This window comes from Ylistrum balloti, unplaced genomic scaffold (genome assembly GCF_031769215.1).
Source record: "Ylistrum balloti isolate Yb309-2 unplaced genomic scaffold, AGI_CSIRO_Ybal_v1 Utg370026, whole genome shotgun sequence".
Classification (NCBI taxonomy): Eukaryota; Metazoa; Mollusca; class Bivalvia; order Pectinida; family Pectinidae; genus Ylistrum; species Ylistrum balloti.
In genome coordinates, this window is record NW_026782091.1 from 388,268 (window position 1) to 411,261 (window position 22,994).

The window sequence follows — 22,994 nt, forward strand, 5'->3', positions numbered from 1 at the left end:
GTAGTGTGTTATAAAGTATTTACATTTGCGACTTTTCCTCAATAACTAAAATGCCCCAGGGTCATGGTATTAGGCCAGTAGCATGCTGCGATGAATGACCTTAACTTATTTCCAAGGTTACAGGGTCAAATATGGTAAAATCTTTAAATGACTTTTTCTCAATAACAAGATGACCCAGGGCCATGATATTGGGTCAGTAGCATGCTGAGATGAAGTTTTTTTAATTAAATGATGACCTATTTCCAAGGTCACGGGTCAAATATGTTAAAATACCATTTGTATTTATTCCAGTAAAAAGTACACAGGTGTCCTTGCCATGTGTGTGTAAGTGGCTTTGTAGGATAGTGTTTATTCTGTGTATGGCATGGTGTGCCATCTTCACCTGGCTGCTTGACCTTCAGTGTTATATTTTCTTATATTTGATGTGTTACTGTTACTTGTGTGGTCTGACTTGTAGATCAAATAAACATCGAATTGAGTGTATTACAGAAGTTTTCTATTTCGGATCCACTATCTATATTGGTAAGGAAGCATGTTTTGTTTACAAGCAGAAAAGGTTTCTCTTTGAGGAGAATTTACATGTTATACACAATTTGTTATTGATGTTGAATTTCATTGTAAAGCACTGTTTGATAATTTTACCAAATTTGATGGCAACACATGGCCAACTTGTGTTACATATTTGACCTAGAACCTGTGTTTTAACATCCAAACTTTGTCCTTTTCTTTCAATGACCCAAAATCCACAGGAAGAATGTTCTTAGTTTATTCACCAACAGGTAGACTTCTATGTCAATTTTGTCATAAAAATTCTGTCAAGGTCACTGATCTAGCTGGAGATTTCTCTATATTCTATCCAGTTATGAAATGAGTTTAAAGGTCATACCACATCTGAGATCTTGGTTGAACAAGATCAGTGTTTGATAAACACATTCAGATTTTCAGTTTTCATCTCTTATATTAGGGATGTCATTTCCAGGGTTTGCACTTTGTCACTGAATTTTTTGAAGGGACCTCTTAACCTATAAGAGAACAGGCCCAAGAAAAGATAGGTTCCTAGGTTGAAGCCAGAAAACGTTTGCTAAAAGAAATGACCTTGACACTTATTCAAGATCACAGGGGTCCAATGTGTGAAAACATACTACTTCATGTGACTAACCAAATGGCGCAGAAGCATGGTGTTTGGCTGATAGGTTTCCAGGATGAAGCCTGAAGCGAAAACAGATGACCTTGACTCTTATTAAAGGTCACAGGGGTCAAATTTGTTAAATCATATCAACAATTTCTGACTAACCAAAACTTGCAGAAGCCTGATATTTGGCTGAAGTGTTCCTAGGATGAAGCCCGACAAAGTTTGTGAAAAGAAATGACCTTGATCCTCAATCAAGGTCACATGGATCAATCTTTCTTGAAGGCCCAAGAAGCATGATATTTTGAGGAAATGTGTTTCTAGGTCAAAGCCCAACAAATTTCGGAAAAAACATTTACTTAAACTACAGGCCTACCTCAACTGTCACGATTTAGAAATGAGTCTTTGAAGCTCTTTGTTTTGAAATTGGTAAAACTCGATTGGACTTTTAATGCCAAAGGTGTATATGTAAATGTATTTGTGATATTATCACCGATTCTATTTTTGATGAACATTGAATACCAGTTGAGCGATGCAGGCCCGTTGTGCCTCTTGTTCTCATTAGGAATAGAGATACCCAGGTAGAGATTTTTAAAAAAGCCTTGATACATTGTTCGGAGATATTTCGACGCAAGACACGATTGCGCAATATGTCTTCAACTGCAGTCAGAAGCCGAGCAAATTGGTAACATTGTTTGGTTGCCGACTTGAATTCCCTTACTCTTGGCTATCGTGAATGATTCACTGGATCATTCAGATAAAAATCAATCAACTGCTGCCTCACAGCTCGGCACAGTGCTATCGTTTGTGATAGTGATTTGCAGGAAGCAGACTGGAGTTCAGAAAAATGCCTTTGATGAAAAGCATAATAATCTTGAGGAGCAACTCTAGTCAAAAGTCAATAACCAAGTTAGAACAGATGTTGAACAAACTGAAGTCCTCCAGCGGTCATGGTGATAGGTAAGGTCAGGGCCGTGGTTACACCAAGGGTAGAGGCTGAAGGAATTCAGGTCAAATGTCGGGTTCAGATTAATCTAGAACGAGTACCGGCTTCTCGGTTGGCCAAACAATGGCCGATGGTTCCAACCTGGAAGAAAGTCGAAAACTGCCTGAGTGGCTAAATGTAGTTATTGACACCGACTCTCTAAACTGAGGAGCAATTGCTACGTGTTCCTCAAGTGCTTGGGAACAGGAAATAAGCATTCTCCTGAAGTCCTTATTCCGCAAATATCATCTTAATGAGGGAAAACGATGGCTCTTTTATGTTTTGCGTTGGCTGTCGAATGCTCAACTCGAGAACTTGCAAAGATGCACACATGCTTCCACAGTTTGATGATACTGTGGACACCTTAATTAGGTCAAGGTTTCAATAAACTAGAATCATGTTCTGGTTACTGGCAGATAGAGATTTTAGAGTCGGACTGAGAGAACACTGTGCTTTCGGTTGGAAACCTAGGTTTCTATGAAACAAACCGCATTGGTTTTGGTCTGACCTGTCTTCCACTGACTTTTCAACATCTTATGGAGAAATGTATGGGTGATATGTATCTTAGGGAATGCTTGAATTTCTCGATGACATCCTCATACTTTGCAAAACTTTTGATTAGCACATCGCTAGGCTTGACACCGTGTTTGCGAGACTGGTTCAACTCAATATGAAGCTCAAACCTTCTAAATCTCGAGTTAATCTTCTTATTATACGGTATAATATATACATATAACTAGAACTTAAAATTGTATGTGGAAAAAGAATTGAGATCGACTGACTGATAAATGAACGTGTGGATAGTCCAGGGTGATAACTACTCCCTTACGATCTCCAATAGAGGGAACGATATATCAATGTATAAATTCAATTTGTCTTCGCTTTCTTCACATCGGAAATGTCTACCTCTTCAGTCACATAATGATTGTTAATATCTGAAAGCATTTCGCAGCATCTTTACTGATGATTATTGGATGCATTGAAACATGTTTTTGATCGTTTTACAATCATATTATTACAATCCTAGTATTGATCAGGTCATAAAAGGTAGCGTTAATAAGACTCAAATGTGTTTAAAAGAATCAAGAAAATTTATTTTGAATAGCTGAAAACCTTACCACATACAAGTATTATCAATTTTTAAAAAATCCTTGTAAGGATTATACAAAGTACTTTAAACAGTCCATTAAAACATCGATAAAAATAAGACTGCATCATTCAAATGTTGAGATATTCTAACCTGAATTGAAACAAAAAACGGTCTAAGTCAATGTAAACAGCAATGGAAGTGAAGAGTACTATTCCAATAATTTGATTTATTTGGTTTTTTTTTTAATATTGGACGGTTGTAAAAGAAAAGAAAATATGTGTTACTTGATCCATGACGTGGCACAAATCGCAGTTGTTGTAATTTTCTGATACACTTCATTAGCAGTGCGTTCCTATCTGCAATACTTACCTCACAAATAATACATTAAAGCAACTCTAATGAGTTGGATTTCTAGAATTATAAATAATTAATAACAACGAACATGAATTATTGAGACAGCAAACTATTAGAAGGAGATTTGTCAAATGTTTTATCTCCGTCACACTAGTGTGGTTGTAGTTACAAATCAATCGTGTAAGCGAGGAATTTAGTATTTAAAACATCACAATAGATGCAAATTATTCCACTATTACAATCCGGCTTACTCAGGTTCACCAATGTTGTTTTATAAACGCTTTGGTCTTGTCTGTTGTTACCGTATAACCGAGAACCTGATGAGGGTAAAGATATTGGATAAAGTATTACTTTCATTTATATAAGGACTGTAGGTTAAAAAGGACGCTTTCCCCGTAGTTTTGTAGCTGTTTTAGCCCATCGTCATCAGATGCGTTGTCCGATCGTCTGTAACCAATATTACCACAATTTCTTGAGAAGTGCTAGATTGATCTTTCTGAAATTTTACTTGTGGGTTCCCCATTGTCCCTAGTTGTGCCCTTTGTAGTTTGGGTCGGATAAAAAAACAATATGGCCAACAGATGATATTACTATACCTTGAAGAGTGTTTTATGGATTTTTAAAAAAATAAAATTTCACGTGCAGGTTCCTCTTTGTCCCTAATTGTGACCGTTTGATTTTGGGACTGATCAGAAAAACAAATTGGCCGACAGTGGGCCATTTTGAATTTTACCTAGTAAAGTGTGTTATTGCTATTTCTTGAGAATGACTACGGATCTTTCTCAAATTCAGTTCTTTGTTATGCCCGTTTCGATTTTTGGACCGAAAAACAAAATGGCCGATAGGTGACTATCTTGAATTTGGCAGTTGAATATTATCGGTATTTCTGTAAAAGAATGTTAAAACTTTGTTCTATCAAGAGCAAAACAAGAGGAAAGAAGGGAAAATATCCCAACTTATAAAGAACAAATAAAGATCAAACAATCATGGGCGCCAATATCCCTTTCGTTTTTTTTAAAAATATCTAAATCAAGGGTGAAGAATTTTATTTTCTATTTCTGAAAAAAGACTATTCTAGTTCATTTCCAAGCATCAAAACAGAAGGAAACATATTGTTAACATGTCGCATATGTAGGCTCCTTATCAATTTCAGATCAGAAGAGGAGAGTCTTCCATAAGTAAAATACCGACAGATCATGTTCTTCATTGATTACATGTAGGTACATTTATGTATTCATGAAACACATCATGCTTAGGAAATACATGATGCCATATGAACATATTGATAACAATATGCCGGACGAGAAAACGAACGTGACGTATTCAAAAAATATGATAGAAAGCGGGAAATCAAAACGGACTTGGATTTGTTGGTTAACCCTGTAGGTAAACACAGGCTAATAATGAGAGCCCCAAAAACAGAGAAAGACGGTCCATACAAGATTGTAACCAGTTCTGGTTCCTGTGCTCTGTATCACATAGGAAAATGCACTTGATACGACTTCAGAAACATGTAAATCAGAAAGTAGTGCACCAAGTTATAATCTGCATCAAAATACATTATGTGCCAAATAAAAATGTAAGTCTGTGGACTGTCATGCTACAAGCTGTACAGTGAAACAACATATCGAGCTAAACGATAAATACAACAATAAATTTCCTGTTAAAGTTCTACTTTTAATTAACTTAAACTTGACGAGGGACATTGTCTGGTGATGAACATTTCGGAGTCTCAGGTGACTTATCATACTTCTCCGGAAACATGTTTGTTGGCATACTCAAGATTTATCGGATTACATCAAAATAATGTTGGCAATTATTCCAACTGATAAATAAATACATTTCCAAATTTATTTTAGATTTTTTTTTATCTGACGGTGATCACTGTTGATAAATATTTTTGTGTGAAACCAGGAAGTTCTTGTTCAGTAAAAAAGTGCTATTATTATCATTATAGGAATTTACTCCACTATTAAAGTCATATTGCACATACGTTCTCTGTGGTAATATACAGTCATTGACTCCACATATGATTAATACAGGGAGAAAAGTGATAATGAACGTGGCCTAAGACTGAAGTATATATCATTTTTCAGTAATATGATAGTAATGTTTGCAAGGAAGAAAATCTCATTTTGCCACAGCAGTTTGTCGTCCATATATTCCATACTTTTTGCGCCGAGCGATTTTATTTTAGTTTGATTGGACAGAATAAAATGTCTACGCCACAGATATTCCTTGAGGCTCAGTTTAGATCTGCACGAACAGACTTTTGGCTGGTTCTCGAATTTGTTGTATAAACAGGAAACGGCCATTTCGGTGCAGATGAAAAATCACAAGTACTTTGCCCACCAGACAAGAACAATGAGTAATGTAATTAATTATGTTTTGCTGAAACGTTACATAGATATGGGAACATCTAGTTCATCGGAAACCGTACACCTCGATTTCACAGGGATTCAGAATCTCGCGATCTCGCGCGACTCTCACAAACCGGCCATTCACTGGTGTCTCACAGAAGAATGTTTTCATCTGATTCTTGAAGGCCGGTCCTGGATAATACATACACAAAATTCGTGGTCCAGTGGCTGTTTCTGCCACAGTGATGTTCAGGCGTGTGTTACGCTCATCTAAAAATGACAATGAAAGAAAGTTATTACGTAAATAGAACCAGTGTGACAATGTTTAAAAGTGTTAACGATTTCATCTGAAACTATTTTCATTTTATACTTTTTACATTCCGGGATTCATTTCATTATTCTTTCCAAGTCTTTACGTCTAGCAAAGATAGACAAAGACGGAAAGAAGACGGAAAGGGGTATCCGGTATCATGAAACTATCTAGGATATTCCGCACAAGTCAGGATTTAATGGGATGTTTTAGAAGAAAACTATACAAAATCACCTACTTATGTTCTTTGGAAATTGTACTTCTCAATTTACCATTGAAACAAACTTATGTTGTTTAACTCTTGATACATCTAACTAGATCATTCTATAAACGCTCGCGCGACCCTGATTGCGCCATATGTAATGTTATAATCCGAAAATATTGAAATATTTGTGTACATTATAAAATCAAGAGAAAACAAGCCTAATGAAGTAATAAAATTGTAACCCCAGCAAAAATTCCGGATTTCCCGAGGCGCTTTATTTAGACGGTTTAGCTGGGAGTATTCCCATCAATTGTCCAAACTTACCACAGGAGAGATATTTTGATGCTAACAATAGTTTTAAAGCCATTATAATGAATTATTAAATATTATTTGATATGTAGGCATCCGTCTTGTCTGCCGACTTGTTTCCAGGCGTAGTTTCGGTCACACCTCAGCATTCTGGACGACCCGTGAAATACATTTACACATGTAACCTTATCCTACATGTTCTAAAGGTGCCCATATCACCATTTTCAACCAAGTTCCATCGATTTTGAATTTCAATTATATCTGTTTGTACGTCTGATATTTGTGCAATTCTAGGCACTCAACATAATGAAGTAAGAGGGTACGTATTCAGAATACCCTCGATTCTCCATTGTATACGCTCACTATCGCTCTCTGCATCGCTGGAATATTTCATGACAGTAATTATCATTTGATGTACATCAAACGAATCTCGAGGTGCCATAATGTTATGTTGTATGGACTTTGAATTTGGGTACCGCTCCTTTGTAATCTTCAAATGGGCGTGCCAGTCTGTGATTGGTCAATTTAAAAAAAGATATTATCCTGAAACCGCTTTAGACCAATCAAATGACTCCACTTGTGCATTCAGTTTTGTCATGAAATGTTCCAGGGATGCAAAGAGCAACAGTAAGCGTAACTTGGCGCTGAGTATTGTTGATGTCAAAACAGAACATACGAAGAAAATGTAAGATGAAATTCCACCTACCACAACATCTTTCCCTGCTTAAGAAAGAGACAGACGACACAAGATATTGTGATCCTAGATCGACTTGCCAGAAGGGGGAAAAATCACCCACACCAGTATGAGCGCATGACCTGAATGTTGGATCGTTTTGGTTGGGATATCGAACACCATCTACTGCACGTTCCGGACCAAATTTACTCGGGTCTCGCCAGTGATAAGATGACTGAACTGACATTTTCCTGGCAGCTAAGTTTCCGATTGCACCTGTGTTTATAAAGCAAATATTACATTAACAACCCAAACACATACGTTTTGTATTGGTTTTATCAGTAGGTGTTTGTCAGAAACCGGAACCTGATAGAAAAAGTGATTAATACGAGATTACATAATTTGTTAAACATTCGCAGGAAAATAGATAAATTTTACTCTCACTTTATTCGAGCATGAATCATGATGAACTGGTGTAAATGATAATAGTAGTATTAGTCTCAGTCGTAATAAATTCAACTTGATGTCATGAAAACAATTTCACCATTCCACCCATCTTAACTGGACATGCAGGTATAACGGAACTTCAATGTTCATATATACATGTATATAATCATCGGTATCGATCTTATTTTCAACTAATTCATTCTTTAATCATGTTTTAAATAATTGTTCGTTATTTACTCTATGAGACTGTTTAAAGTCTAATCGATTATATCCTTGATTTTACTGTTACGACATATGGCAGCAAAGCAATATGAAACGCCTACTGCATTCAAACTTTAGTTCAAAATGATGGTTTCACGTGATTACATTTTAGGACTGTTCATGATTATCCGTGTTTTACGAAACAAAATTATCTTTATCAAATTGCGCTGATTGTCGGAATTTTTTTAAAAGTAATGATTTTATCATTTGCTTGTTAATAAAACTTTTCAAAAGTCTCGTAGATATAAACTTTATTTATTTGATTTGACAACAATTGCGAAACAAGCTATCAGCTTATTTTAATCACTATTTTAGGCCCGACTGAACCGCGCAGGGGGCCTTCCTGTGGGAGGAAACCGGAGTACCGAGGAAAAACCACGTGGTCGGGCATGCGACCCTTTTCACGTCCGTTCCGGGAATCGAACTGTTTCACACGGACTATTTATTTAACCAAAATACATACTTCTGATACTCTGAGTGGCACCGATGAAGCAGAAGACGCTTACTCTTGAGGAACGTCTGGCCCTTATCTTTGGCCCAGTTTCATCTTTTTTAGTTTGAATTACGATATTGTTAATGGGTATATATGTTACTCTGAAGGCTGAAGACAAACCATGAAATTCAAAATTCAAGGAATCATGTATCATTGTACCTTTTGGAATCCAACCTAAGGCTTAAACCTTTAAAAAGAACGTACCCAAGAAACTGTGAGATATCTTATACACCCTAAATTTTTTGTTCATTCATTACATTGTCGCGTGTGGAAAGTATAAGGTATATAAGCACTCAAACCTGCTTGCTCGTAGTAACTCATTCCGGCGACATTTGTTACCGCTATCAAATCATGAATCTTTCCGGGATATCCGTAACAGGTAACATTCTTGAAGAAGACGGAGTCACAATTGAAATCCTCCAGACACGCAAACAAGCACTGGCGGACTAGGATGTCAGTTTTCGCCCACAAAATCCCTGTTACAGGCAGTCGGTTACCGTATCTTTCGTCGATAAGAAAATATGCGCTTTTGATATCTGAAGTTATATAAACCAGGGGATTTTATAAAACAACCACAGAATATACATATCATGTTGAACTTGTGCATTACCTCACTGACCCCATCCTCCATCCATGGTACTCCATTTTTATCCCGCAACAAGGCTCCTCTCGCGCTTCCGTCAAGGCAAACAAGAATGATCAGTTTAGGCTGAAATAATAAATTACGTTAAAAAACAGCCCAGCTCATATCCATAAATCCACAACTCAGTTCTTGTAATTTTGTACGAGTGAAAACGTCATAAATTGATACATTCCATCTGAGACGAACGCCATCCATCAGTTATCACCAGATTGAAAATTAATCGACCTGCTTACCCTCCCCTATCGACCTTCTTACCTCCCCTATCGACCAGCTTACCCTCCCCTATCGACCTTCTTACCTCCCCTATCGACCTTCTTACCTCCCCTATCGACCAGCTTACCCTCCCCTATCGACCTTCTTACCTCCCCTATCGACCAGCTTATCCTCCTCTATCGACCTTCTTACCTCCCTTTATCGACCAGCTTACCCTCTCCTATCAACCTTCTTACCTCCAATATCGACCAGCTTACCCTCCCCTATCGACCTTCTTACCTCCCCTATCGACCAGCTTATCCTCCCCTATCGTTCTTCTTACCTCCCCTATCTACCAGCTTATCCTCCCCTATCGACCTTCTGACCTCCCCTATCGACCTTCTTACCTCCCCTATCGACCAGCTTACCCTCCCCTATCGACCTTCTTGCCTCTCCATCGACCTTCTGACCTCCCCTATCGACCTTATTACCTCCCCTATCGACCTTTTTACCTCCCCTATCGACCAGCGTACCCTCCCCTATCGACCTTCCTACCTCCCCTATCGACCTCCTTACCTCCCCTATCAACCTTCTCACCGTCCCCAACGACCTGCTTACCCTCCCATATCAATCTATCAGATCGATCAATAAGGAAGGGTAGCTCTCTGCAAAATCTGCTACATCATATTCTTTATACATTACGCAAATGCCACTACTCCGCACGTATTGCTTATTGAAAAAAATGATACCGGCACATTATAAAGACCCTTGGACTTTCGGTTATTGTGAAGAAGTTGCTTAAATTTTTCAACAAATTTTGACTCCTGACTCAAGTTGAATACACTTGGTAGTCCTACATCCCTAATATCAGCACACTGTGCCTTTTGGTTATTTGAGTATTTGAGAAGAAGTTGTTTAAGGATTTTAACATATTTGACCCCGTGACATTGAAAGCGGGTCAAGATGATTTATATTAACAAAGTTTGTAGCCCTTTATCCCATCATGTCACAGGCCTAATATCAGTATCCTGGGCTTTTTTGTTTTTTAAGAAAAGATAGTTTTAAAAAAATTGACATATTTAACCCCTGTGACCTTGAAAGTACGTCAAGGTCATTAATGGATATTAACAATATCACCACCCAATATCACCACCCTGGGCCATTTGGTGATTTAGAAGAAAATATTTGAATAATTTAAAATATTTTACCCCTGTGAGTTGAAGTAGGTCATTCATATTAATAAACTTGGTAGCCATTCAGTCCTTTGTGCTACATGCCCAATATCAGTACCCTGAGCCTTCTGATTATGGAGAAGAAATTTGAATGGAAAACTTACGAACGGCGCACGACGACGGACGAAACACGATGGCTATATAGGTCATCCTGGCCCTCCTGGAAAGATAACCTTAATACGATATAGCATTTCCAGTTATGTAAATTTCTTTTTTCCTGTCGACTGTTTCTTTTGGTGCCTTAACATGTTTCTATACGTCCTGTTGAGTCGTCATTGAATGTTTTTTCTGATACACAGCGAACAAGTCTAGTCAAAGATATGGATGGTCTCTAACTTATTGCCAAGTGTATAGTTGTGTCTGTTTCAATGGTGATCACCTTAGAATTTTTAATTTGAATATATAAACATCATATATATCATGAAATTGAACGCCATCGTACTCCATTGTGGGAGAACGGATTTAAGGGCACCTAAATACAAAGTACATTTTGATTTATCAGAATCGATTTGTCTGTGGTACTCATCGATAATGTATTGACACCGGGATGCAACTCAACTCAGTGATTTCCATTCGTGCATATCTGAACTGTTTCTTATGGGTTTATACTGATTTATACATACATGGTTAACACATTCATCCTTGAAATCTATCTGTCATTTTGTATTTTAACAGGAGGCCCACAGGGCCTGTATCGCACACCTGACAAAATGCATTCCTCTTCACCTAAGCATGCTTCAGGTCATATTTGGTCATAATCCACTCATTCTTGCAGAGGGAGAAGAATTTTAAAGAATTTTATCTACTACTCCTATTGGGTCCCATTCCTTAGGGGTGAGATCCGCCGTTTATACAAATAATTATCTTCTAACAATAATGTTTTAGACCAAATTTGGGCAAAATATATTCATTCCTACAGTAGGAGTAGGATTTTAAAGAATTTATGCTATTTGACCCTGCCCCTCCTACCCCTCCCATCCCAGAGGGACAATACCCAACGATTTTACAAAATTGATGACTCTTCCCTCACCAATCCTTCAGACCAATCCAGGCATTCTTACAGGACGTGTAGGATTTTAAAGAATTTGCACTATTTCCCCTTTTGTACCCCGTCCCTCCTGCCCCTGGGCCAGAGACCCATCTTTTATATACAAGAAAGACTTCCCATCACCCAATTATGCTTCAGACAAATTGTTGACAAAAATACAATCACTCCTAGAGGAAGAGTAGGATTTTATTTGGAAAAATATAATGTGTTATTTCTTCTGTTTGGTCCCGCCCCTCTCGTCCCAGGTAGCCGAGACCCTAAAGTAGGAGTAGGATTTAAAATTTCCCCCATTTTTTTTTTTTTTTATATACAAAATTGATTCCTTTTCACACAAGGATTTTTCTGACCAAATTCGGTCAACACCCTGTAAGTCGTTTATGACTAGTAGTGATAAAAAAAGTTTACGGACTGACGGATGGACGGACGCCGGACGCCACGGTATAACATACGCTCACTTGGCCCTTCGAGCGGGGTCAGCCAAAAACTAAACCAAATCGAATGCTTTCTTGTTTGTTTGTTTGTTTTTCATTTCCGTTTTTAGACATTGTTTGATTAAGAAGATAAAGACTTAATCTAGACTATTAGGGGTCGAGACTTAGAGTGAGGAAGTGGGGATCTCTCTTTCTTTCCTCCCTCCCTCCCCCTCCCTACCTACCTATATATATTATTTTCATATTTATACCGAGAAAATGAGAAGTTTCTCGGAAAATATATGGTATCGCAATGAAATGCTTGGTTATCGAAGAAATATTATATAGATCCAGTAGAAGTATTGGTGAGATATAGCTAGGATATAGGGGTATTAGGTATGTCCGAGGCGTTTATAGCGCAGTTTCATAATCAGATGCTTGTTACTATCTATTTAATCATAAAATATTATGTCAAAAATAAATCACAACAAATATTTAATTATACAAAGTTGTTTAACTTACCTGATCCCAAACTGTGCCACACAAAGAAAACCAATATCCCACATATTTCGATAGCTTTTCCAAAATGATACTTATTCATTGTACAGTGAACGAAACAAAAGTCAATGCCGGGATTTGAAAACTTTTAACGCTGTCTGAAAAAACCGATAATGGTAGTTTTCTCTCATATATTACACCCGCAGTCAATTATTTACAGAATATTGAAATCACTGTCAAGAAGACCAATACAAGGGAAGAATTCATTGAGCACGTCGATGTCTCACCACAGTTGTCTATAGTGAAGCCATTCGGTAAACTTCGGCTGATATCGTGATACGGAATCAGTCGAGATGTCACGGGCGCAATTTGTGCTTTTACAAGGGTGATGAAGCTCCTAACGGACGCTTTAAATTTTGTCAAAACATGAAAACGGTAGCATGACATCCCGTCCGGTCATATCATGTAATGAGGACGGGCTAGTTTTCATTCATTCTTGTCCACAACTGTTAAGAAATCCTTGATATTCCACCTGTTACTGTCATTTCCGCTCTCTACACCCCATGAACAATGAAGGCACAAGTAAAGTAATTTGATTAGTCTAGAGTATGTTTCAGGTGGGAAAAAATGACCAATCACAAACTGATACGCTCCTTTGAAAACTACAAAGGAGCGACACCCAACATCAGAGCCAGTACTTAAGATTCGATTGATGTACATCAAATGATAAAACTAGCCTTCTCGTCTTATTCATGAGTGTCTTACATATGGAACCTCCAATTTTGACATGAAATCTTCTAATGGTGCAGAGAGCAATAGTGAGCGTATCACATGGTTTTGTTTTTGGGGTGTAACTCCCAAGACGGAAAAACTGAGCCTATGCTTTTGATCTTATATGAGCATCAGGTCCTACGGTATCAAATACATTACATTTGAGTGTTAGATGACCTTAACCGCACGGCTTGTCAGTTGATGACAGCATGTCTCGTACGTTGTAGAATTTCCACTTTTACTCCACTTTCTAAACATTTACCGTCATGTTTTCTCTTATGCCGTCGATCACTGGCGTTAGACACTAGGATTATCATATGTAAGTAATATTTCAAGAACCAAAGGGGAAAAAAATAAATTTCAATTTTTCTTAAAAAGTCTATTTCACCCTTTTAAAAATAAAAAAAATCTTACCTTATGAATGAATTAACGATAGTTTACGTTTGAGTGCTGCGTTTAAATTTTCACTCCATCTAAAATGTAAATCGATGATATAAAGAGCATACGCAGTCCCTGATATAAACAAATAAGAAACTGCAATGAAATAACTCAAAGTCTATACTTGGTTTATACTAAGGTCAATCTCGTTCATCAAACATTCATTATAAAGATAAAACATTTATTTTTAAGGTAATTAATGTATCACAAGAAATTCAATATTAAAACACATAACTCAATTTTCACGCGGTTTTCGACATTTTCTTATTTAGATTATAACGTCTTTCTTATTTAAATCTTATAGAACACTAGGTTTTTCCTTCTCGGGAGTTACACCCCTTGTCACTATAACATCTATATATGGACCGTTACTGTATATCATATTGTCATATTGTGCTAATGTATCCGCACGCATGATGCAGTCTAAAGTTATGGTGATGGTATTAAAATTTAATACCAAACTTAAACGCCGATTATAACCATCAATTATTACCTAAACCCGGGCTTGAATTTGCATTAATCAGTTTGTTATTTGCATTCCGCAACCGACCTGACCGGAATTTAGAATAACAATCTGTGTCGCCCGCGTGTTTTAAGAAGTCACGCACGGAACGGTAAGTTACATTTAAAAACTGGTCTGTTATAGCAAATTACCTGGACTAAGTGACTTTATAAGCATTGGACAACTGTCCACTGACCTTCGATATTCTTGATACTCTTGGAATTTGGAACTACGAGAGCTAGCAACGATGATTTACCCTTGGGGCATTAGTTTCGGACCCCTTATGAATCATTGCTCGCTAGCTAAGGTATGCCGATACCCCAAAACACCCAAAATTTCACCAGAACATTAAAAAACAACCCCAAAACACCCATAAAAACCCTGTAATCTACCTAAACAACACCCAGACGACTGCAAAACAATTATATGAACGAAGTGATAATGCAATATTGATACAAATAAAAGGAAATTGCATAACCTATTACATATATAGTTAGGATGTATATATATTACCTTTTTATAGTATAGTTTATAATATAGAAAGGAAAAAACATATGGTTCACCATTCTCATTTAAAATGGAAATAATTTTATTGTAATAAAACAAACAAACATTCTTGATCAACGGCAATCTATAAGAGACAACCTGTAATGGTTATCTCCCCACTATAATAATCTGGTCACCGTAATTGAGATTATCTCTTTTTCTCTATGTGATGTAATATTTGGTTTTTGGGTAGACTTTTAGTGTTGGGAGTGGTAGTTAGGTGATAGAGGTAGTTTGCAAATGTTTTGAGGAAGGTTTTTGGTGTATTGGATTAATTTTGAGGTGTTTAGGGTGTTTCAATCACCTGAAATGACCCGACATATGCATTGGACATGTGACTGCCATTCCTATGCTGATGAAATCACAGAGATGCTTGAGTGAGCTTACAGTGACCCAGAAGTAAAATTGGTTTAATTAACAGCATGCAAGCATCGTTGATATTTTTTTTGTTATGTTTAAATATTAATGCATGATAAAAAGCAAATTTTTTAATTCATCTTCAAAATTACTTAAAATGACATTTTTATTTCAGTAAAATTTCTCTTCCTAAGTAATTAATAAAAACCTTTTGTTGTATTTACTTGTTTCAACATAAATAAACCTTAAAGCTGACATTGCAACTTAAAAAGAATTCATTTTGAGATAAAAAAGAAAGTTGTTTCCCAAATGATTTGGAGATGCCCACTATGATAACCACATCTTCCAGTCAGGGTATCTTAGAAAGTAGTAAATGTTTTATACTAAGCCTTGCTTGAAAACAAGGATAGACATCCAAAACAATTCTTACAGATTTCACTGGCATGAAGCTCAAAATATACTACCAATGTATGTGTCAAATAGCTTCAAACATACATTGTGTAGTTGTTATGTCAAGTTAATTATTTGGAATGTAAGGCAAAAAGTGCCTTATGACCTTGTTTGGCTGAAGTTTACAAAGGACCAATAGACAGTGCAATACCATGGTACATGTTGTCAAAATTTGCCAAATTTTTGACAGGTGTATAAAAAGTGCATAATTGCCATTTAACAAATTTCTAATGAAATCTAAAAATTTTATTATTTCTCCTCTTTTAGTAATGAGCAATTCTAGGGTCTTTCTCATTCTTTAAATAAATACAAATATTTCATTAGATATTACTTAACCAAGAGAAAACATGTATGGTATGATTTTCCATACATCACAATCTTACACTGATCTGCAGTTCTGTAGCTATACTGCATTGACCCAATTTGAAAATTGAATCAGTAAATTACTCAATGTGTTTGTTACTTATCCAATTAACCAAGCCTTTCATGCTTGTTAAGTCAGGTATCTGTGTGAATTTGTCTACGTAAGGTAATTAATTATGTTAGGGTCACGATGATTGTGGTTTCCTAATTATCAATGGATCAAACCACAACTGTTTCATCACGGTAACCAGTAATCAAGTAATCTTTCAGTAGAAAACTTTTAATCTGACACCCAAAAAAGTACCTGCGCACTATACCCGAGTGCGCATTATACCCGCAAATTTACGGTAATGGTTTGTCGGATCATACAACTCAAATTATGAATTCTTTGACAAGTTTTTAATTTTGGTTTACCATCACCACACTGTTAGATATTCAGATTGCAGTACGTCCATGGTCCTTCTGTCCATGTTCTTGTTATTGCTATTTCTTAAGTACTGGATGGATCTTTCTCAAATTTCATGTTTAGATCTCTTTATGATCCCTTGTTGTGCTCTTTTAATTTTGGAACAGATCTGAGTAACAATATGACTGACAGGTGGCTATCTTTTATTTGGCAGTTAGATATTACTATTGCTTTTTCTTTTTTCAAATTTCATTTAGTTAAAATCAAAAACAGGAAAGGATAGAAAAGAAGGGAAAATATTAAACTTTTAAAGAACAAATAAAGATCAAACGATAATGGATTAAAGATCCCTACTTGAATCTCATGTTCTTCTTTGCTGGAATTGGTAGATTCAGCGTTGTAAATGATTTTTCATCTGATATATATTTAGCCCTTTTAAATAAAATATGCTAGAACTGATGTTTTACATGGAACATTATTACCAATGTTAAGAAATGTACTATGATTCTGTGATATTTGTAAATTGTTGTATCCACTTAGCTTGATATATTTTGATTTTTTTTAACCATTTACAATAAGAGATATTACAGCAAGACAATTTTAGATATAAGTACATTTTTTCAGGACAGAGATTAGACCAGGTATTGATAGACGTACAAAGACCTACAAGACGTACAAAGACATCGTATTCTTGAAATAAGGTTGTGACAAAAGTTTGAAAAAACCATTGAAGTCATTTTGTTAGAAAACATGGTGCATATTAGCATGGGCCAAGTTTATTAAACAGGACTGCAGGACCATTTCATTTTACATCCAATGCTTAATTCTGGCACCAATTTGGAACTAGGTATTTCTAAGGAAGGGAAATCTGTAAAAATTTGTTCAAAACACTCTGTTGAAAATACGGACATCATTCTTCTTTGGTATATATTGATCTACGATTGCATTTCATAATTTTATTTGTAACATAATTCCTTTTTGTCAGTTTCAGAAACATTGAGGGAGGAACTTATACTGCGGGTGGAGTAATTTCTTCAATTGATTACTTGTGGCTGTTTTGAAATGATGTCTACAGCATGGTTACATTTGTACAATGGGAACTTGGAACAAATAAACTCCTGATGTCAGTGTACTGGAATCAGTTGCTTTTCACCAGACATTGGAAGCAAAGTTGTGTTATAAGCTCTTGGAAAGCAAACAGAATGACAGTTTTGCTGAAAACTTTCAGAAGGGACCTTCTTCAATATAGACAGCATAACGTTATGCAGATAGCTGCAGCATCCAAAATTAGATTTGATGAGATTGTAAGTTATCACATTGCTCTTTGGAAAGAAGTGTGGGAAACATGTTTTTTTAGTATTGGTTCTTCTGGTTCTTGTGTGGGCAATACCTTTCAAACTGTGAAAGATACTTAATGAAAGTTGTGGTACACCTGTATTACCAAAAATCAGTGTGCAGGGCAGTGTAGATCACTGTGACCTTGACCTTTTTTTCATTTTGAAATTTTTACAGCAGTTCGTGTTACTTATATTCCGTTCAAACATGTAAAAATATTGTTGACTCTGATATGATAGGATTTTGTTAAAATTTGGGCTTAAAATCAGTGGAGGTAGGGGACTCCATTTTGTTTAAATGATATGCCTGATCCCCCTTTTGCCATAGATGTTGGCCCCAGGACCCAATAAGGAAAAAAGAGGAATCAGTTTTTAATCTTTTCTTTGTTGAATGAAAGTATTTTCAACAAATGGCGAGTCTGGCCTCACAGATGTGTATAACCATTTTTTTAAAACCCCATTTTCTTCTGTAGAAATGACAGAGTTATCCTTACATTTATTTTGAATGATACTTAAATGAAGCAGACTTTTGTATGAATTGCTGGGCTGAGATCTCTGGGTGCAGGGTTAGAGGGGTGGGACCCAATGGAGAAAATGTATATAATCTATTCACAAAAGTGTTATGCTTTTCTTTTAGCTTGCCTAAATCAATTTTGGCCAAACAGAACCAGGTCAGCAATACAGGCCCTCTGAGTCTCTTGCTGGGTTTTGTCTGATGCATATAAATTAATTAGAATTCCATAACTTTTAATGGGTTCATAAATCAATGTCATATTAATTATGAGTAATGATGTTGTTCTGTCCCGTCTTTTCTACCAATTGCTTTTGGTCCTTTTTCAGATTGAAAGTCGAAAACTCCAAAAGGCTCTAAATCAAGAATGCTTGGAACACATTTCTTGTCCTAACGTATTGGAGCTGGTACGGATTTGCAAAGATCTTGATTGCACGCTTACAAATATTCATCTACTAACGAGTATTATTGAAAAGAATTATAACAAGTCATGGAGCAATACTTTATCCAATGTCCACACTCTTAAAGAGCATGGATACTCTGTTCCTCAGATGATTCAGCATCACCAGTTATTTTCTTTGATGAATAAAAGACTACATACCATGTTAGATGTGACAAAAAATGAACAAACTATGTTCATGCTTCCAGTTGAATTACATAATTATGACCAATGGATATGGAGGTACTTACTTCATGCAAAATACACCATGGTGGAGAAACCAAAGTATCCTGGCTATATTTGGAGGCGATCTCTCTCAAGCAAGGAAAATGTCTTCAGGTTTTTCAAACATGAAGGGATTACCTTTCCAAAGGATTTTACTAGATATCCTGAAAAATGGATTACTTATGAAAGCTTGAATGCACTTCTTGCACATGCTTCGCAGTATGGATTGAAAGTTCATGAACTGGATTTGAAAGAAATTAATGATTTTGGCCTTTCTAAAAAAGTGTTTCACGGTTCTCAAACAATTCTTCACAGTTTGTTCTATGAATATTTACAACAACAGAAATTAGATGAAGATGTGAAAGGCCTTATTCTGCTGCATGAAAAGGATGTCATCGAAAATTTGAAAATTTTGGAGAAGCATGGGTTCAAAATGGAAGATAGTGCATCTTGTCCTTTAGTATTGTGCCACTCTCCAGAGGTATTGCTGGTGTATTTAAAAAGTCTTCTGGAACGAAAAGAATTTGAGTCCATTTTAGAGTCGGGTAGGAATAAGAAAAAAACTCTTCAATATGTACAATATCTAATAGAAAGGAATCATAGATTTAGCACGCAGGTTGTCAAGACTGAATCACATGCTGCTCTATGTTATGAGTTGAACATGCCTTCTGCATAAGAGATCCATCATCAGCAGATTTGTATTCTACAGTTGCCTTAAGCTGTTTGTGAAAAGAAACCATGCCATTTTAGTCTACAATGTGTCATGTTATTTAAATAGCCCCACATCAGTGGTCCATCATCTGTTTGTCGTCCTTCCATAAACAATCCTTGTTATCAATTTTTCTTGAGAAGAACATTTCTCAGGTATCATATGTTGGTTGCCCTTGCAATCTAAGTCTGACCATTGGGACAAAATTGTCGACTGGGGTGGTTGTCTTTCACAATTTATGTTTGTTATTGCTGTATCCTGAGAAGTGGTGGGAGGATACTTCTAAAACCTGCAAACAGGCAGCCATCTTTTAGTTTCACCTTTGAAGATTGTTATCACTATTTCTTTAGATACACCTGAAGGATATTTCTTAAACTTGATGTGTAGGTCCATATTGGTTCTCCTTGCTCTCTAGTTGTGCTTGTCCACCTTTGAGTGTGATGAGGAAAACAAAATGGCTTATAGGCGGCCATTTTGTAAATTGACATTTTCTACTTATTATTGCTATTTCTGGACAAATGCTTAAAATGTTATGGATGTTTCTCAAACTTGACACCATGCCATACAATTCTTCTGCTTATTTTTGGACTGACCTAGACATCCAGCATGGATTTTTACAATATCTTTAGAATTACTGGATTATCTTTCCTGAATTACATATATATATAGCTGTGCCATTTTTATTTTAGTACTGATAAGGAAAACGAGATGGCTGACTGGGGAGCATCTTGGATATCACAGTTAATGATTACCTCAAAGGAATATTCAAATTTCATATAAATTCATATACGTATGGGTTAAAACAGGAGGAAAAAAGAGGAAAGAAGGGAAAAGATCCAAATTTAAAAGAACTAACAAAGGCACCAGGATCCCACTGGGATGTGATGCAAGAAATAAATTTTATAGCAGCACATTTATTTTGGTTAAACTCTTAATAAGAAAGAGGGATGGAACTTAGTAGACATATGGGGATATATGAGTATAGTTAACCTTTAATTTGCAAGTTCTATGGTCAGTGTACAGTAAAATGTACTTTTAAAGTAATAAATATACTGAGAGGAAAAAGAAACGCAATTAGGAATTTCCAGGTCAACTACGGGAAATAGAAAAAAGTGTTTTAGATTGTAGTTATGGTGTAACTTGAAGATAGTTGACCACTCTGTCATCTACGAGAATTTCATTCGTGTACGTTAAGTAAACCTTTCAAATGTGACGTTGATTCAAGAGTACCCCACTCAAAATGAAGTGCGTTCTGGACCCATCAATATCGTGTGTGCCCCCCGCGAGCTGCAGTAATTGCACGATTCCATTCCTCATCCAGCGCCAACGCCAACTGAGCATTGATTGGAGGATTCGGCCTACGTCTTATCCTTCTGTCCAACTCGTCCCATAAATGTTCAATTAGGGAGAGGTCAGGGCTGCATGGGGGTCAGTCTAGGATGGGGACATTGTTTGCTGCGAGATAACCATGGCAAACCCTTGCTACATGCGGCCGGGCGTTGTCCTGCTGAAACATCAGTTGACGCTGCTTTACTAGAGGAACAACATGTGGTGCTAGGACTTGATTTCTATAGCGGATGGTCGTGAGATTTCCCTGAATAACGACCAGAGAAGTCTTGATACCATGTGCAATCCCTCCCCGTACCATGACCGATCGTCCTCCAAAGCGGTCATTCTCTATCAAGCAAGCATCTGCATAGCGCTTGTGGGTACGTCTATAGACATGACGTCTGCCATCTGGCAGGTAAAGCGAAAACCTGGACTCATCTGAGAACAGGACACGGAATATGTGTTCAGCCATTGCATTCGTCTGGCACGTCGCCGCGCATTAAACTGTGGTCCAATATATGGCCGCCACGGTCTTAGACTGAAGACACGCAGTCGAGTATGCACTGTCTTTGGATCAATTGGAACATGATGATGCCCATTTGTGTTCCTTGCTGTTTCCGTGGCTGTCAGAAAGCGATTGCGTAGGTGCGAAAGTCGCACTTCCTTATCCTGCTGAGGCATCGTCACACAAGGGTGACCGCTTCGGGGACGGTCTGCAACCCTTCCGGTGTCATGTAGTCTTTGGATGAGACGGCAAATGTTTGATGGATGGACTCCAAATTGATTAGTGACCTGATTTTGCAGAGTACCTTGCATAAGAGGTGCAATGGCATGACCCCAGTCAACTTCGGACAGTCGTGGCTTTTTTACAGTGAACTGTTCATGCTTAAAATGTGTGAAATCAAGACTGATATGTCTGAAGATTTGCACACAGAGATTTTGAACCAATCCTTTATACTGGGTTCGAGATATCGTGCTTTAGTTTCTTATTCTTTTGTACAAGCTGCGTGCGCAGTTTAGTTATGCATCAGTGATTTTAATATGGTACCATAGGGAACTAACTCAAATGCACACATTTGTCAAGTTTCAAGGGTGTATGTCAAAGATTTAATTTACAATATTAACTTTCTGCTAATTGCGTTTCTTTTTCCTCTCAGTATATATTCTTACAAGAATTCCATACCACTTTCTAAGAGCAGTGCTTACATATATGGTCTTCTGTGCAGGGAAGTTTATACAACATACAATCAATTAGGTGGGTTTTCTTTTCTAGGTATAAATATAAACTTTATTTATTTTACAACAATTGCGAAACAAGTTATGTCAACTTATACTAATCACTCTTGTTGGCCTGGATGTAAGCGTGCGAGGGGTCTTATTGTGGGAGGAAACCGGAGTACCTGGGGAAAACCCACGTGGTCGGGCAGGTGACCACTTACCTTTTCACATCAGTTCCGGGAATCGAACCCAGGTCGGCTAGGTGAAAGGCGAGTGCATTACCACTGCGTCACCTGACCAACCTAGGTAAGGTACATACAATCATTTGTTGGTAATTTTCCTGGGCAGCAATAGATGTGGATGTCGGCTTATTCAGTAGTTCTTTCTTCTGAATTTCAATTTGTAAAGAAGTTCTATATGGCAAAAATACTAGTAATTTGGTATTAATGTATAATATAACGGTATGATTGGTATGAATGTATTTGTTTTGACTTTGGTCATTAATATAATTAAATATCAGCTGTCTTGTGTTGTTTTTCATCCTTAATGACTTGCTTTGTGTTTTATCATTGATCTTATATCTAAAACAAAGGTTAACATTTTTCAAATCTAGACATGTTGGCTACTGCAAAATCATTAATTTTAGTATGGGGATTTTTGTATTGTCGATGTTGTGGGTACTCTATCCATGAATGGTTAAAATCAGTTTAAGTAGCTCCATTGAGCTATAGTTTTCCACACGTGAAAATATAATGAT

General features: G+C 36.8%; 2 protein-coding genes across 2 annotated transcripts; one reads left to right on the forward strand and one right to left on the reverse strand.

Moving 5' to 3' along the window:
• Window positions 1–5,982: 5,982 nt before the first annotated feature.
• On the reverse strand, window positions 5,983–10,686 carry LOC132548743 (fucolectin-1-like). Its single transcript, XM_060212625.1, has 6 exons — window positions 10,660–10,686; window positions 9,227–9,325; window positions 8,916–9,003; window positions 8,587–8,724; window positions 7,449–7,691; window positions 5,983–6,188 (listed from the first exon to the last, which is right to left on the reverse strand). The coding sequence occupies exons 1-6, from the start codon at window positions 10,684–10,686 to the stop codon at window positions 5,983–5,985; spliced, it is 801 nt and encodes a 266-aa protein (XP_060068608.1).
• A 3,750-nt stretch (window positions 10,687–14,436) lies between these two features.
• Window positions 14,437–22,707, forward strand: LOC132548767 (uncharacterized). Its single transcript, XM_060212655.1, has 3 exons — window positions 14,437–14,462; window positions 17,458–17,776; window positions 18,647–22,707. Exons 2-3 carry the CDS (start codon window positions 17,549–17,551, stop codon window positions 19,655–19,657), a joined length of 1,239 nt encoding a protein of 412 aa, XP_060068638.1. The 5' UTR covers window positions 14,437–14,462; window positions 17,458–17,548; the 3' UTR covers window positions 19,658–22,707.
• Window positions 22,708–22,994: the final 287 nt, after the last annotated feature.